We start from the raw sequence: 17154 nt of genomic DNA, 5'->3' as shown, positions 1-17154 counted from the left end.
AGTGGTGCTGGGAAAACTGGACAGCTATATGGAAAAGAACGAAATTAGAACATTCTCTAACACTATACACAAAAGTAAATTCAAAATGGATTAAAGACCTAAATGTAAGACTATACTATAAAACTCTTAGAGGAAAACATAGGCAGAACACTCTGTGACATAAATTGCAGCAATATCTTTCTGAAATAATGAAAATAAAAACAAAAATAAACAAATGGGACCTAATGAAACTTAAAAGCTTTTGCACAGCGAATGAAACCATAAACAAAACAAAAAGACAACCCACAGAATGGAAGAATATATTTGCAAACGAAGTGACCAACAAGGGATTAATCTCCAAAATATGCAAACAGCTCATGCAGCTGAATATCAAAAAACAAGCTAATCAGAAAATGGGCAGAAGATCTAGATCTAAATAGACATTTCTTTGAAGAAGACATACAGATGACCAAAAAGCACATGAAAAAATGCTCAACATCCACTAATTATTAGAGAAATGCAAATAGAAACTGCAATGAGGTATCACCTCACACCGATCAGATGGCCATCATCAAAAAATCTACAAAAAGTAAGTGCTGGAGAGCGTGTGGAGAAAAGGGAATCCTCCCACACGGTTGGTAGGAATGTAAATTGATACAGCCACTATGGAGAATAGTATGGAAGTTCCTTAAAAATTAAAAACAGAGGTACCATATGATCCAGTAATCCCACTCCTGGGCATATATCTGGAAAAAAGGATAATTCGAAAGGATACATGCACCCCAGTGTTCATTGCAGCACTATTTACAATAGCCAAGACATGGAAGCAACCTAAATGTTCATCAGCAAAGGAATGGATAAAGAAGATGTGGTACATATGTACAGTGGATGTTACTTAGCCATAAGAAAGGATGAAATAATGCCATTTGCAGCAACATGGATAGACCTGTAGATGATCATACTAAGTGAAGTAAATCAGATAAAGACAAATACCATATGATATCATTTATATGTGGAATCTAAAAAAAATGATACAAGTGCACTTATTTACAAAACAGAAACAGATTCAAAGACTTCTAAAACCAACTTAATGGTTACCAAAGGGGACAGGTGGGAGGAGGGATAAATTAGAAGTTTGGGATTAACATATACACACTACTGTATGTAAAATAGGTAATCAACAAGGACCTACTCTATAACACAGGGAACTCAGTATTTTGTAATAACCTATATGGGAAAAGAATCTGAAAAAGAGTAGATATATGTATATGTATAAATAAATCACTTTGCTGTACACCTGAAACTAACACAACATTGTAAATCAACTATACTCCAATATAAAATAAAAATTAAATTTAAAAAATGCATTCTTTCACCAATTAAAAATGTTTTTAATTGTTTTCTAAAATCTTAAAAAGTTTTATCTGAGAAGTAGTTTGTATGTTAAATTTATGGATTATTATTCAACCAAGCATGCCAGGATTGCTCTTAATGTGCTTAAATTTTGTTTTTAGAGTAAGTTTAACAAGGATCATTATAACATGACTTTTATCACATAGGTTTTAGGAATGCCAGGGGTTAAATTATTCTCTTAAAATAACTGCAGATGACAGATATATCAGAATAATCCCCCATGTCCCCTTCTACAGCACACACTATTGATATTGATTATATAATAATTGTATACTTTTTTATTAGTACTTTTAGGTGTGTGGGTTGTTTTTATGTTTTTCTTTTCCTTTTCTTTTGTCTCTAATCTGTATCACCTTCTCCCCCAAAGTTGTGTAAGGTATGCACAAAGAAAATAAAGGAGGGGTAAATAAAATGTATACACACATGAACACAGGTAGACGAAGAAAATAAAAAAGGAGGGGCAAATAAATGCACGCAAACACACCCAGTGACATCGGAGTTAAGTTTTCACAGTACACACATTTTTTTTTTTTTTTTCGCGGTACACGGGCCTCTCACCGCTGTGGCCTCTCCCATTGTGGGGCACAGGCTCCGGATGCGCAGGCTCAGCGGCCATGGCTCACAGGCCCAGCCACTCCGCGGCATGTGGGATCCTCCCAGACCAGGGCACGAACCCGCGTCCCCTGCGTTGGCAGGTGAATCCCAACCACTGTGCCACCAGGGAAGCCCCACAGTACACACATTTTGTCTTTTGTCTGTTACTGATTATACATTTGCAGTTTACATAATTATTTCCTTTTGTTGGACTCTTAGGTTTACCAGCTGTTACTGTTGTAGATAATGTAGTGATGAACGAAAGCTTTTATATTTTTAAAAACTGTTTCCTTAAGATAAATTTGTGTAGTGGAATTCCTAGGTCCTAGATGATGAGAATAGAATCGTCAGGGTACTTTATATTAACTTCCAGGTTATCTCCTCTTATGGTTTTAATGCAAATCATAAACTTACATTAGTGCTCGTTATAATGAATGCCAAACTAAAATCAGTATTTTCTCTTTTCTCATTAGGGAGTTCTGGGAAATCGTTCATTCATTTACAGATGAGCAGAAAAGACTCTTCTTGCAGTTTACAACGGGCACAGACAGGGCACCTGTGGGCGGACTAGGAAAATTAAAGATGATTATAGCCAAAAATGGCCCAGACACAGAAAGGTAATTATTAAATTGTGACTGTATACTGAAAACCTTGCATTCCACATTACACATGTGTGATCTATCCAGAAGCTTCTGAGCACTTTTGCAATTTTATAGAGAAATCTCCAAATCACATGAAACATTAGTTCAGAGAATATTTTGCTGTTAATGTTTGAGAAAATTTTTAAACACTGGCCAGGTTAAAAATTATTATGGAGTTCACTTGATTTGAAATTTTACAAATTTGTGTGATTCGTTTAGTTTTGGGTTGAGAATTTTTTAATTGAAAGCCATATTATGTCATCTATTTAGAATGGTAAAGTTGAGGCTCAGGAAGTTGTCTGTTCAGCCTTAGATTATGCTAGAATCACCAATTTCATAGTCCTTACATTAATTGTGTTTCCTCTCCATCGTGTAAGTTAACATTTGGTGCATAGCAACCGTATGTGAGCAGTAGTATATTTAATAGCTTGAATGTATAGAAACATTTCTATTAGTTTTCTACATTATTTGATATTATTTGGTATTGTCTGTATTATTTGGTATTAATGTAAATTTATTGGTTATTAAATCAATTACATAGCCATACAGGAATATTTCTGATAAGCATTAAAGAGCCCAGACTTTGAAATTTTGGAAATGAGGTTTGAATATATTACCTCCACCTTTGAGTAAGTTACTTAACTTCTCAGTGACTTCAACTCTACAGTGGGGAAACTGACACCTAGTCTGTAGGTTTATTGTGAGAAAATTTAGTTAAATGAGCTCTCAGGGTTAAGTACCTAAAACAATATCTGGTATGTAGTAATAATTTTGTGGGTGCAATATGTTATCATCAACCATCATCATTATTAGCATTGAGTAATTTATGAGATAGAGACAAACTGCTGTTTGGTAGTTGTATGACAAGAGCAGAAAGTTTATCCATGACTTGTATTAATGTATAGTCTGCATTGCAAACCATCTCAACATATATACCATCTAAAGTAGGATCATTTAATACTGAGCATATTTCCCATGACTTATTTTCCTATTTTTCCCCTTTCTCTCTATATAGGTTACCTACATCTCATACTTGCTTTAATGTCCTTTTACTTCCGGAATATTCAAGCAAAGAAAAACTTAAAGAGAGATTGTTGAAGGCCATCACTTATGCCAAAGGATTTGGCATGCTGTAAAAAACAAAAAAAGGGGGGGTGGGAGAAAAAAATTTAAAATTTTAATAAATATAACAAGAGGGATAAAATTGGTGGTGATAGTGACCCAGTACAAAAAGGCTGTAAAATAGTGAACCACAGTAGTCACCTATGTCTGTGCCTCCCTTCTTTATTGGGAATATGTGGGCTGGAACAGCAGATTTCAGCTACTTATATGAACAAATCCTTTATTATTATTATTATTTTATTATTTTTTTTGCGTGAAAGTGTTACTTTTTCTTTCACTTGTATGTACAGAGAGGTTTTTCTGAATATTTATTTTAAGGGTTAAATCACTTTTGCTTGTGTTTATTACTGCTTGAGGTTGAGCCTTTTTGCATATTTAAAAAATATATACCAACAAACTACTCTCCCAAGGAAAATATTGCCACCATTTGTAGACCATGTAACCTTCAAGTATGTGCTATTTTTTGTCCCTGTATCTAACTCAAATCAGGAGCTGTATTTTTTTTTTAAACAATTTGCTTTTGAAACTTGAAGTCTTGAAAACAGTGTGATGCAGTTGCTGCTGTTCTAGTCCCCAAAGAGTTTTCTGTGCAAAATCTTAAAATCAATAAAGATGGAAGGGAGAACTTGGAATGTTTAACTGCAGCCCTCAGAACTTTACTTTAGTAACAGCACAACAAATTAAAAACAACTCATGCCACAGTATGTCGTCTTCATGTGTCTTGCAATGAACTGTTTCAGTAGCCAATCCTCTTTCTTAGTATATGGAAGGACAGGGATTTGTTGTTGTCGTCACTGTTGTTGTTGTTGTTGTTGTTGTTTTAAGTTTACTGGGGAAAAGTGCATTTGGCCAAAAGAAATGGTAGTCAAACCCTTTGCAAGAAAGGTAGGAAGTTTGTTGTTTATTATAAACATAAAGCATGTGAAAGTGCACTTAAAATAAATTTTTTATTAATTGCTTATTACCCGCATTTTAAATAGACAATCCAAAGTCTTCCCTTCATGTTGCCATCATCTTATCTAATCAGCCATTTTATCAAGGCACATGATCAGTGTTGGAACATAATGGAAAGGATGGCTACTGTGCCTTGTTTTACCTAATCATACAGTAAGCAGAGACCTGGAAGTGAATGGAACTATTACTCTTAAGTCCTATTTACATTGTCTATCCCCAAAGATTAAAGTTAATTTCAAAAAGTAAGTGTTAAATAATACTTTCATGTACTGTGGAAAAGTACAAGTTGGTTTAAATTATTGGACATTCAGAAGTAAGTAGTTTCTTCCCCTTTCTAGTCTTCTGTGTCTGTGTTGTTAATTTCTTTTATTGCAATATAAAATAAAAGGATTATGTATTTTTAACTGAGAAGAGACATATTGATATATCCTTTTACTACAAGTTACAGCTAATGTGCTGAGCTTGTGCCTCGATGATTGTTTTAACTGACTATGACAGATCAATTTGATGATTTGTTTGAAATTGGCAGGAAGAATACAGCTTTCAAATCATTGGAGGGGGAAAGAGGATGTCTTTAAGAATTATTTTAATTCTTTTAGTAATTGAGACTTAACTGTTATGTACCATAATGCTAAATAAAAGTGACATTTTTCACCATAATTTAGTGGAAAAAGAAGACATTGCTTTCCATATTGTGATAAAGTAACATGGGGTTTTTCTGGGCCAGCCTTTAGAACACTGTTAAGGTATGTACACTACCTTGATGCAAGGGACCCTCATGCTACTACAGTCATCTTAAAAGGCCTCTCATTCCTGTGCTTCTTGTGTATAATGAAAGTGAGAATAAGAGAAATCAAATACTCTGGGGGCGTTTTGTATAATAAATTCATGAAGAAATTTGTGTTCTTTGCTTCTCAAGTTTTATTATCACTACAGTATTGAAGTTCTACAGTTGTAATAATATCTGTGTGAAGTTTTTGAATAGTAATTGAGTTTAGGTTATCAGACATAGAATTCACATCAAATAGACTTTTAACAAACAGTTGAAAATAAACCTACCCTTGAAAATACTTTAAGAGAAAAATTCATTGGTTGTCTAGACTAATTGCTCTCACTTGCTTAGTAACTAATTATCCTGGGCATGTTACCACTTCTTTTTATCATTGCCTTCTTTTCAGTACTGTCTACAAAACTGTCATGGAACAAAATCTTTAGGAAGAAGAAAAAAAATAGAAATTTTGACTATAGTAGGTATCTACCCCAGAAGTGTTATAAAGTACTCTTTTGCCTGGATCAGCAGGAAGCTCTGGAGGAAATAAAGAACCATAAACTAAAGTAATTGGTTTTCCAAATAAAATACAAACTTTCCCTTACATATCATTGTTACTGAATATTTCAAACATACAATAAAAACACAGCCTGTAGCCAAACTTTTCTGGAGTCTGGCAGCTTCAGCAAATTGAGTTCGATTTCTTCCCCTATATACTTTCCTGGGCTGTGTTTAGTTGTGTGATAGAATCCAATGACAACTTCCCTGGCTTTATTTTGGGATACGTACCTAAGCAGGGAGATACACGAAATGAGGCTTCAAACAGAACTTACTGATGGTATTCATTTCCCCATTGGCACAGGTCCATCTTATTAGAAAAGACATGATTGTAACCTGGTAACACGACTCCCTGTTCCCAGAATACCATGACTGCTGGGATTTCAGGCCCCTTTAAGGGGTTTTCTCAAGAATTTCATGCAAACTGTCATTGGAAGTAGTGTCTTCCCATGGCTGCTCTATCTGTAGTCATGCTCCCCTTACCTATTTACGTTAAATTTCTTTTTTGACCTTCCACTGGCTTCTAAGGACCATCTTTACCCTCCCCTACCCCTTCCCTGAGCTATCAGAGAGTTCAAAGCACAGCTTCCTCTGCTTCCCTCTCTTGTCTTCTTTTACCCACAATGTTAACGTATAATTTCCTGGGGAGGCTAGAGAGTGTTACTAGTGCAGAGTCCCAAGACGTTTTCTTTTCCCCTCTTCAAATCCAGTTGTTGACTTTTGTTAACCACTGTAGGAAGATTTTGGTGCAGATTTGTCCCTGTGAGAAATGCTGGTAAACTATTGCTGTGCCACTAAAAATGCTCTCCTGAAAGATACTCATAGCCTCCTACTTGCCAGTGAGAAATCTAACCTTGGCAGCATGCTGAACTTGGTTCAGCTGCTACTGTCCTTTTTTCAGTTGGATGGATACTACTATAATTGTAAAGTTCTGGTCTGTACCTGCCCAATTCTGTCTGGTATTACTCCACCACTCAAAAAAATTCTTCCTCAAATCCATGTCTTCTGCTCAGTCTCTATCCCCAGAATATCTTTCTGGTACCTCAAAATCAATGCACTTAAAAATGAAACTCTTAGGTCTGTACCTTACCTACCATTTATTGTTTCTTCCTTAAAAGCATTTTCAACTCAGAATCCCTCATCCCTCAGTTATCACAGCTTGTATCATTTCTTTCCCCTTCCATCCTTCAACATACTTCCTTTCAGCCCCTGATCCTCTGACTCACCTGTATGCTGTTAGTAGCTTCCTAACTCATCTGCCTGACTAACGTCCTCTTGGATTCTTTTTTGTACTGCCAAAACACAATTTTGCTAATTTAAATATCCTTAGCTTCAAAACTTGTTCCCCTTTGAATAAATCTACAAGCCTGCATTCAAAACCCTCCATAGGCTCAGCCCCACCTCCTTTTCCAATTTTACCATCAGTTACAGGCATGTCTCCCTGCGTCCTCACCCACATCTTAACATGCTGTGCTTAATTATTTCATATTTCTCAAGTAACCTTGAAGGCCAAAATTTTAAAAGCCCCTCACCCTTAAAGACTTCATCAACCCCCAGAGTGCCTCTGTAACCTAACAGCAACCCAAACTTCCATGGTAGTACATGCATGGTTGGGTACATCGAACAGTGAGGAATCACTGGGATTTTTCTTTTTTTCCCATAATCATTACATGATGTGGGCAGATTCATGGGGAAGATTGTTTATCTTTGTGCCTCTGCCATGTAGTAGTTGCATAATAACTTTGTTAAGGGATTAGCTCTATTTTTCCACTAGCTTGTCAATCGCTACCTGATGAATGATTGAAAATGGCTCAGCGTGCTGTAGAATGTTCAATGAAGCTTCTCTTTTTTCCATTAAAGATGGCTTCAGTCTCCTATCTCCTTTCCCTCCTCCCCCAAAAAGGTTTTTATTTTTAAATATTTGAATATTTAGTGGCTAAAGAACTTGCTTTTGGAGGAAGTGGCTCCCCAGAATAACCGGCTCTGTCATTTCAATCTGTGAAAAGGTAGATTACTAAGAGGGGAAGGATGGAAAGAACAAGTCCTTGAAGGCAAGATTTTCCTGCTTTATGGATGTGCTCTGGCAACCAGGAGCCCTCTGTGCAGCCAGCCTGTGTGGCTACACTCTCCCAATGGAGATGGGAAGCGGGTGTCTTACACCATCTTGCAGTTGCCAAACCCTCACATCAAGGAGCTATTCTTTGCTAAATACTGTGTTTTTTATACTAAATGAAGCACTCACCATGATGAATACCTGTTTTGCCAGAACCTTATAACCATTGCTACAAATTGACCCTTATATTGGGATTCTTACGTTCAGCTGAACAGGATCTGGAATAATTATCCTATCTTCCAGTCTCCAGGAAACCATAGAAAATGTGATGAGCATGTGTCTAGTAAATAGTGCACAGATTGAGGGCACAACATTCAGAGTTGGATAACTGGGTCTCAGTCCTGGCCCTGCCCTTCCTTCAGCTTGGGTTATCATATCCAAGACTCAGTGGTTGAGATACAGATGCTAGGGAACCTGTTGCAAGACAGAAGAAGGAATCCATTGAGAGGCTGGAGAAGCTTGTGATTTCTTTTGCAGGAGTTGACTCTCATCTACCTCAAAATGGAGGAGGGGTGTTTTCCCTCATCTTTTTTACATTAAGATAGTTCACATAATAAAATTCATCCCTTTAAGGTATATAATTAGTGGCTCTTAGAATATTCACAAAATTGTGCAAGCACATTATATAATTCCAGAGCATATTCATCACTGCCAAAAAAGAAAAAAAATCTTGTACCCATTAAAAGTGACTGTCTCCCCGCCCTCCAAGGGCTAACCACTAATCTAATCTACTTTTTGTCTATAGATTTGCCAATTTTGGACATTCCATATCAATAGAATCATACAACATGTGGCCTTTTGTGTCTAGCTTTTTTCACCTAGAACAATGTTTTCAAGGTGCATCTATGTTGCAGCATGTATCAGTACTTCATTTCTTTTTATAGCTCAATAATATTGTATTGCTATACCATATTTTTGTTCATTTGGTAGATATTTGTGTAGTTTTCACTGTTTGGCTATTATAAGTACTACAACCATGAACATTGTGTACAAGTTTTTATGTGGACATAAGCTTTCATTTCTTTTGGCTATGTACACAGGAGTGAATTCCTGGGTCATATGCCCAATCCTTTCGAGGAACTGCCAACTGTTTTCCAACGTGGCTGCACTATTTTATATTCCCACCAGCAACATGTGAGTTCTTATTCCTCCACATCCTGGCCAACACTTATTATCTGACTTTGATTCCAGCCATCCTAGTGGGAGTGAAGCAGTATCTCAATTTTGATTTGCATTTTCCTAATGACTAATGATATTTAGCATCTTTTCACGTGCTTTTGGCCGTTTTATCATCTTTAGAGACATGTTTATTCAGAACATTTCCCCATTTTTTGATTGACTTGTCTTTTTATTATTGAGTTGTTTAATTCTGATGCAAGTCCCTTACCAGATAAGTTATTTGCAAATATTTTATCCCATCCTTTGGATGGTATTTTCACTTTATTGATGGTGTTCTTTGAAGTACAAAAGACTTCAGTTTTGGTGATGTCCAAATTATCTATTTTTTCTTTTGTTGCTTGTGCTTTTTGTGTCATATCTTAAAAAATCATATGTGTCTTGTAGTTTTAGCTCCTATATTTAGATCTTTAATACATTTTTGCATATGGTGCCTTGTAGGAGTCCAGCTTCATTTTTTGGCATGTGGATATCCAATTGTCCAGGCACCAGTTGTTGAAAGACTTACTTCCCTGTGAATAGTGTTGGCACCCTTATGGAGAAATAATTGACCGTAAATATAAGACTTTATTTCTGGACTCTCAATTTCATTCCATTGACCTATATGTCATTCCTTATGCCAGTACTACATTGTCTTGTTTACTGTAGTTTTGTAGTATGTTTTGAATTTGGGATGTGTGAATCATCTTTGTTCTTTTTCAAGGTCATTTTGGCTCTTCTGGGTGCCTTGCAGTTCCATGTGAATTTTAGGGTCAGCTTATCAGTTTCTACAAAACAGGCAGCTAGGATTTTGATAGGGATTGTGTTGAATCTGTAAATAAATATGGGGAATATTGCTAATTTGACAATATAAAGGTATTCATGAACATGGATGTCTTTGCATTTATTTAGGTCTTTAATGTTTTCATTGATGTTTCATAGATTTCAGTGTACAAGTCTTGGTTTCTTTGGTTAAATATTTTCCTAAGTATTCTTTTTGTTCTTTTGGATTTTCTATATACAAGATTATGCATCTGCCAAATAGAAATAGTTTGACTTCTTCCCTTTCACTCTGGGTTCTTTTTATTTCTTTTTCTTTTCTAAGTGCCCTGGCTAGCACCTCTAGTACAATATTGAATAGAAGTGGCAAGAACAGATATCTTTATATTACTCCTGATTTTATGAGGAAAGCATTTAATCTTTCACCATTGAGTGTGATGCTAACAGTAGGTTTTTCATAGCTGCTACAGGTTGAGGAAATTTTCCTTCCCTTTCTGGTTTGTTGAGTTTTCTCAAGAAAGGATGTTAGATTTTGTCAGATGCTTCTTCTGCTTCTAAGATGGTCATGTGGGTTTTGTCCTTTATCACATTGATGGATTTTGGTATGTTGTACCAACCCTGCATTCGTGGGGTTATCCTACAGGTCCATGGTACACAAACCTTCTAATATGCTGCTGGGTTTGGTTTGTTTGTATTTTGTTTAGAATATTGCCGAATAAAGGGCACATTTACCAATGATGAGGCTGAAGTGTATGTTTCCTATAGGCCACATGGGGTCGTTGTAAGAGACTGGTCACGAGCCGTCTTGAAAATTACCCTGCACAAGTGGGCTTCATGCTCTGGAGCGAGGCATCCAACATCTGAGTACCATCAAATGTAGAAGCTGTGCAAGGAGAAGAAATTGGAGGCTACCAGCCAAGCCAGAGGTTCTCAGTTGGCGTTCCCTGTAGAGTCTCCTTCATGAAAGAAAGACATTAACCCCCCCGCCACCCCTGCCTGAAGGCTCAGTATCCTATTATAATTGCACCAACTGGATAAGGCAGGATTCTTTTCTCTAATTCCCTCCCTTCCAGAAGGGCCAGAAATAGCTTTTGAGTGAGAACGAAGGTAAAGTGAGGAAGAGCCTATCTTCAGGTTTCCCACCCAGAAGAAGGCCTTAGCAAGAGTTATGTTTTCATTTAGGAGAGAGGGTGGCCTTTTGATGTTTCACTAGTGTGGACTTCATACGCAGAAAAGTAGATGCTTTGTTTATTACCTGAAAATGACCAGAAAAACTACATGACCTGAGATTTCATTCCTAGAAAAACAAGTCCAGAGCCACAGAGCAGACTTGCAAAAAGAAAAAAGTTGTGTTCTGCTGCACCATCCCCCTTACTTTCTTCCTTTCTGACACATGTTCCTCATTATTTAGTAAACCAGACCTATAGAAAGGACTTAAGCACACTTAGGATGGTGCTAAGGAAAGATCTCTAAGGGAGATTTCAAACCTACCTCTAGTCCTATTCCAAATGAAGTTTGAAGTTTTTTCTGTTCACTAATACTTACCTGGCAAGTACCAGTTGAATGCTAATCATGTTACAGGTTTCCTGAGGTTTCAGATTGATTTCAGAGCCGCTTTGTTCAATCAAAGAATCTTTTATGGGGAGACAGAATCTAGTGGGCCAGACATACATATAAACCACTAAGCGTAATAGAAGTATGTAGAAATACAGTTCAGACAGAGAATTCAGATCCAAAAAATTTTCAGTTAGGAGGTGGAGGATTAGCTGAAACTTAATGGATGGGTGGGTGTATACTAGGCAGACAAGCGGAGGGTGTTCAGTATGCCTGAGTGTAGGGCTCAAAGGGATCAAGACAGGATTGGAAAGGAAGACAGGTCAGATCATGAAAACCCTTGTAGACTGTACCAAGGACTTTGTACTTTTATTTTTCAGATACTGTAATACAAAGAATTCATTTTGCATTTTATATGTATTATTTTATAACATGGACTGGAGGAGCATAAGTGCCACGCGGTCTTTGTAGTTAGGAGACCATTGCCATAATTCTAGAATGATATATAAGAGCCTGAGGATAGAAGGGAGGGGACAGTCTAAGATATATTAGGAACTGGGACTGGGTGACTGATTAGATATTCCTGGGAGAGAGTAGCCAAAGATAACTCCCACATTTCTGGTTTGGGTTAATGGGCTGGTAGTGGTGGTGTGGGGTCTACAGGGAAGAGAAGCAGGTTTTGGAGGGAACATTAATACTCTTGGGTCATGTTTCAGTTGAAGTGTCTGAGAGATACACAAGTGGAGCTGTTCAGAGGCAGTTAAAAAAAAAATAAGGGTTTAAAGAAAAGCCTACACAAGATTAAAATGTATGGTTCTTCAGTATAGATGAACCCTTAGGTAATCACCAGGGAAAGGGAATAAAGGGAGGAAGAAAGAACATGGACAGAATCCCTGGAAAATGCTAGCATTTGAGGGTTACACAAGGAAAGGAAAATGAAAAGCAGTTCACTTATTTGCTCATTTTTATCTGTGCTCCAGTAGAAACCAAGCCTGATGAGGGCAGGGACCTTGTCTTAATCATGGCTGTGCCCCCAGTGCCTAGAGCAGAAGGTAAACAAGCTTTGTAGAGCTACAGAGCAACCAGGTTGCCTCAGAAAACTCCTTCCCATCCTCTTCCCTTCTGTCCCTCGCACACTTCTGGCTGATACCCTCCCCCACCTCAATTCTACTGCAGTTTTTAAGAAGGTCATCCCAGGAAATAATATCAGCTATGTGAAAATATTTCAAAACTTTTGAAATGTGATATATATTAACTTGAAAATAATAAATTACAGCAAATGTCCACCTTTCAGGACTGATCACTGCCTAACACTGCTGGGTTCAGCCCGCTTACCAGTGGGTCAAAAAGTTCACAGTAGTGAGATCAAATCGGTTTCTTGAGACAACTAAGAAGGTAGCCTTGCTCTGGAGATAATCACCAAGGGCAGGAAAATAACCTCCAATGCTTCAAGCTGAGATTGAGCAGGAGAATTCCAGCTCACCACAACTACAGTGTATACATGGGCCTGTCAAATGGAAGTTAGCCTATTACCTAAAAATGCATTTCAGAATTGCTCCCATGTGCTTGCATCCTGTACCCAGACCCAAAGAAAATGCCATTTGCCTTCAATATGTATTGTTAAAAGGACTGAAATATTTTTCAAATTTAAATTATAGTCCCTAAAATATTCATAATTCCAAAGTGCCTTTCACAGTGTATTATTTTGCTTACTTCTACTCCATGAGAGAAGGAATGTGTCTGTTTTCTTCACCCCAATGTTCAGAACGTATTTGTTGAGTGAATGAAATTTTGCTTGTATGAATGAAATTATGCTTGTAAAACCAAAGGGCTTGATTTGTCAACTGGACTTCCAGATCTCCACAGAAGCTACCAGTAAAAGTAGTGTAAGAGCTGTTCCTGCATGTGAAGAGGGGATCCTGGATGGAGCTTTTCTGGCATTCAGGTGCTCCTCACATGTTCCACTGTTCAGGGATAGCACAACCTTATACTGCTTTTTTAAATGTAGTTGGTTTTGGAAAGCAATAAGAGGGAAACCAGTTTTCCATATATTCCTAAGATGGTGAGTAAACAATCATGTTTTCCTAAGTAACTTTAGTTTTATGAGCTGCTTTCTCTCTATTGCAGGTCCCCACCCACTCCCCACTCTAAAATCATGCTTGCAATCCCATTATTTATATAAGGGTGACTTTTTGTTTCTCATCACAACCACCTGTGTGCTTTCAATACTTCTATGCAAGTAACCCATAGAGGAAATTATTAAAATTCACACTGAATCCACGTGAAGTTTATGCAGTCATTTGGGACAGTGCAGACCACTGCAGTGGACAGGAGCAGCCTCTGCCTGCAGATCTGATTTCAGGTGACATTAGCTTGCAATTATTTAGCCATGTGCTTTATAACATGAATTCCACTTACTTAGGTTGCTGTCATCATGGGACTTAAGTATTTAGGAAATACAGAGAAATAACATTTAAAGAGAGCCCTACCATTATTCATTTTAATGTAAAATTGCCACTTCTCTATGTTTACCTCATGACCATCTAATTGATAACGAAGACTAACTTCCTTATATTACCTCAGAAAAAAGTCTGACATGTTACCCAACCACTGGACTGACCACTGGAAGGAAAAAAGACTGAAGATGTTTTATTTTGCTCAAGGGCAGTCATCCAACATCTACTTTTGTGACAAGTTAAAGTAATTGTATTGTAGAGGTGTAAGAGTAAAAATGACCTTCTAAAAAATCATCTTCTCCAACCCTTATTTTATAGATGAGGAAACTTAGGTCTCAAGCTTTGAAGCACTTTGCCCAAGATTACTCTGGTCATTACATTTATATGAATTTATATGAAGCTAGAAAGTAGAACCTCTGCCTCCCGTTTGGTGCTCTTATCACATCATCAGGCCACTTGCTTGCTTCAGTCAGCATTTCTTTGCTTAACTAAATGTAAGGAAGCTCCCCATAGGGCTTGCCTGCTGAGGATGTGGTGCAGAGGGAGAGTAAAAGAGAGAGCTCTCTCCTAGTTTTCAAGTCGACTAGTTTTCATTGGTTTGATTTTATTGAAAAAGATCAAAAATTAGAGCCAGGTTCCTATTCCTGTTCCCTCCCCAAGCCACTGAAGAAACAAATTTGCTAACATTCCCCAAATTATTGTCTTTTACTCTCTCTTTTTACAGTAAGAGCATTACTGGCAAAAAGTTTCCCAGAATCATGTTCCTCTTAGATATTCCTCCTTGATGTGGATGTGAAGGCTTGCGTGAGAAGCTCCAGATGCGGGCCCAGCCCAGCCTGCTCTGCCTCTGCTGCTCGTGCTCGCTGCTTGTCTCCGTGTCTCCATTTGAAGGGCTGCAGGGCGAGTCGTGACCCAGGTCCACTTTCTTACTGTTAAATCCTGCCTTGGTTGTCATGTTTTTATAGAAGAGGAAAAGCATTTTCTCCCTGAGTTCCGGAGCAGTCTTGAGGTCAGGGGTAAGATTTTTCTTGGTAAGTATTAAGAAGTAGTTGCTGAATGATAAAGGGGTGGAAAAGGGGAAGGGTGCCTTAGGAAAAAAGGTGTTCTTCTTGGTGATGGGATTGCTTCCAGTCTGTTTTCCAATCTCTTCAGGAATGATTTTCTGCCCTCTTCCTGCACCCTGTGTGCTGATTCCTGGAGCATGCAGTACTCCTTTACTTCCTTTCTCCCGGGGGCTGTTAGAAGAGTAACCTTTAAAGAAAAAACATGTGGGCTATGGTAGACTTTGGATTCTGTCCTCCAGATACTTGGCTCTTTCACTCATGAGAAACTCCTGCCTTAGGCTGACTTGGATCTGGGTTAGCAGTGCCCAGTCCATTTGCACATCCTCTGGGCCATGTGGGCTGTTCTGGGGTCTTGACCTTTTCTTCTTGGGGTGCTCCCCACTCCTGTTGCCATAGACTATGTATTTAAGAAGCTTGCCTTTCGATTTCCTGTCAATGGCTGGATCTTGGAAATGACTCTGCACAGTGCTCAAGGGCCTGCTAGGGGAGTCTCTAAGGATCACTTCTCCCCTGAATGGTGGCCTGCTGTCCACAGGAAGCTTTCTTTGTTTTTCTCCCTGCTCTGGATTATCCAAAGACTCTAAAGATAAAACCAGAGCTGGTTTGCCCTCCCCTCTGGAGGGAGACCCCCTTATTTACAGTTGCCCTCCCATTCTTATCTTTAAAGTTTGCCTTTAAGGTTGCTCTGGAAGCTGTGGGTGGGTAGAATCTGTCCTTGTCCAGCCTAAGTCTGAAAGAGCATCTAGTTCTTCTCCCCCTCTCTCCTGTTCTGGATTATTGCCTTCACTGCTGCCTCACTCTCATCCACCAAGGTTGTGGTGTAGTTACACAACATATTCTTGCAGGTGAGCTGTTTGACCAGGTCCTTGTTGCCTAGCAACCAAGCATGTGCCAGCTCTGACTTTCAGAGCTTCAAGTGGCATCATTTATAAAAGGCTTTCTGCTCTATTAGTCAGGCATTAACTTCGTATTTCTTCATGGAGTCCAGAAAATTGAGTTTCTTTTTCAGCAAATTCTCTTCTTTCCAGTTGAAGGACAGAAATGAGTAGGACTTCTCTGTTTCCATAAGCTTTATGTTCTCTCCTAATATGGAATAGCACCTATGTCCCTGATTTTTGGTGGTAACAAGCTCTGATGGTCACTCTGTTGGTGGCTTTTCCAGGAGATGCCCAGTTGGGTCTGGGGATCTGACATTTCTCTGCCCACCACTTGGAGACCTGGCAGCCAGTGTTCTGTCAGCAGACCTGTGAAGGAGCTTAGTGACATGTGGGCACTATGACCAGAGAGTTCTATTCCAGGCTCCAGTGTTTGTTGTTAAGAACTGTGGATCATCAAGTGCAAGTTCTTCTCCCAAGGACACAGGTCCTGGGAGGCTTCTTCACTGACCTGTTTAGAACAGGCCCAGCTTCTACCTGAGAACTATCCCCATTCCAAGGGGAAGGAGACTTAAATGCCATCTACCGTCTCTGAGTGATAGGACCTGAATTGGCAATATCTCCTGGCAGGTGGTAATGGGGAAGTTTTTAATAAGATTAACAACAGAGATATGAGATTTAGAGGTATAATCTAATAGAACTTTTATGTAGGTGGTTGAAGAAAGATACTTTTCATAGTTTTATTGGATGAATATCTCAAGGATAGAGTTGGTCAATTGGTTAAATTTGGGCCCTTTCTTTAATTGTGTTATATAAGAATTTTATTCAAAGATGAGACCTCCCAAAAGTTAAAAAGTGGGGGCGGTGGGGGGAGGGAGGTAGAGGAGGAGGAAGAAGAGAAGATAATAAATGAAGATACCTTTGCTGAGGGCGCATCAGCTGTTGACAGACTATCCCTGGATCCTGAGCTCAAGAAATGTGGCCCTAATTGTAGACCTTCTCTAGATAGACTCAGAGAGGGCGACAACAGGGTGGCTCACAGAGCCTGCTAGAAGGTGCTGGTGCCAGCCTGCAGAAGTCCCAAATTCCTAATCCTGCCTCCGTATTCCTCAAACCATAGATCTATT

At 38.5% G+C, this 17154-nt stretch overlaps 1 protein-coding gene across 12 annotated transcripts in view; it reads left to right on the top strand.

The window, feature by feature from the left end:
• UBE3A (ubiquitin protein ligase E3A) overlaps positions 1-5600 on the top strand; it is a 91858-nt gene extending 86258 nt beyond the window's left edge. For all 12 annotated transcript variants that reach the window (XM_059056151.2, XM_067029462.1, XM_067029467.1 and 9 more), the window contains 2 exons: positions 2460-2603; positions 3643-5600. In XM_059056151.2, the coding sequence (XP_058912134.1) occupies positions 2460-2603; positions 3643-3763 (265 nt within the window). In that variant the 3' untranslated portion in view covers positions 3764-5600. The remainder of the gene's footprint in view (positions 1-2459; positions 2604-3642) is intronic.
• Positions 5601-17154: the final 11554 nt, after the last annotated feature.

This window comes from Kogia breviceps, chromosome 3 (genome assembly GCF_026419965.1).
Source record: "Kogia breviceps isolate mKogBre1 chromosome 3, mKogBre1 haplotype 1, whole genome shotgun sequence".
Classification (NCBI taxonomy): domain Eukaryota; kingdom Metazoa; phylum Chordata; class Mammalia; order Artiodactyla; family Physeteridae; genus Kogia; species Kogia breviceps.
The sequence above is the reverse complement of the archived record's forward strand: the minus strand, read 5'-3'. Positions and strand labels throughout refer to the sequence as shown.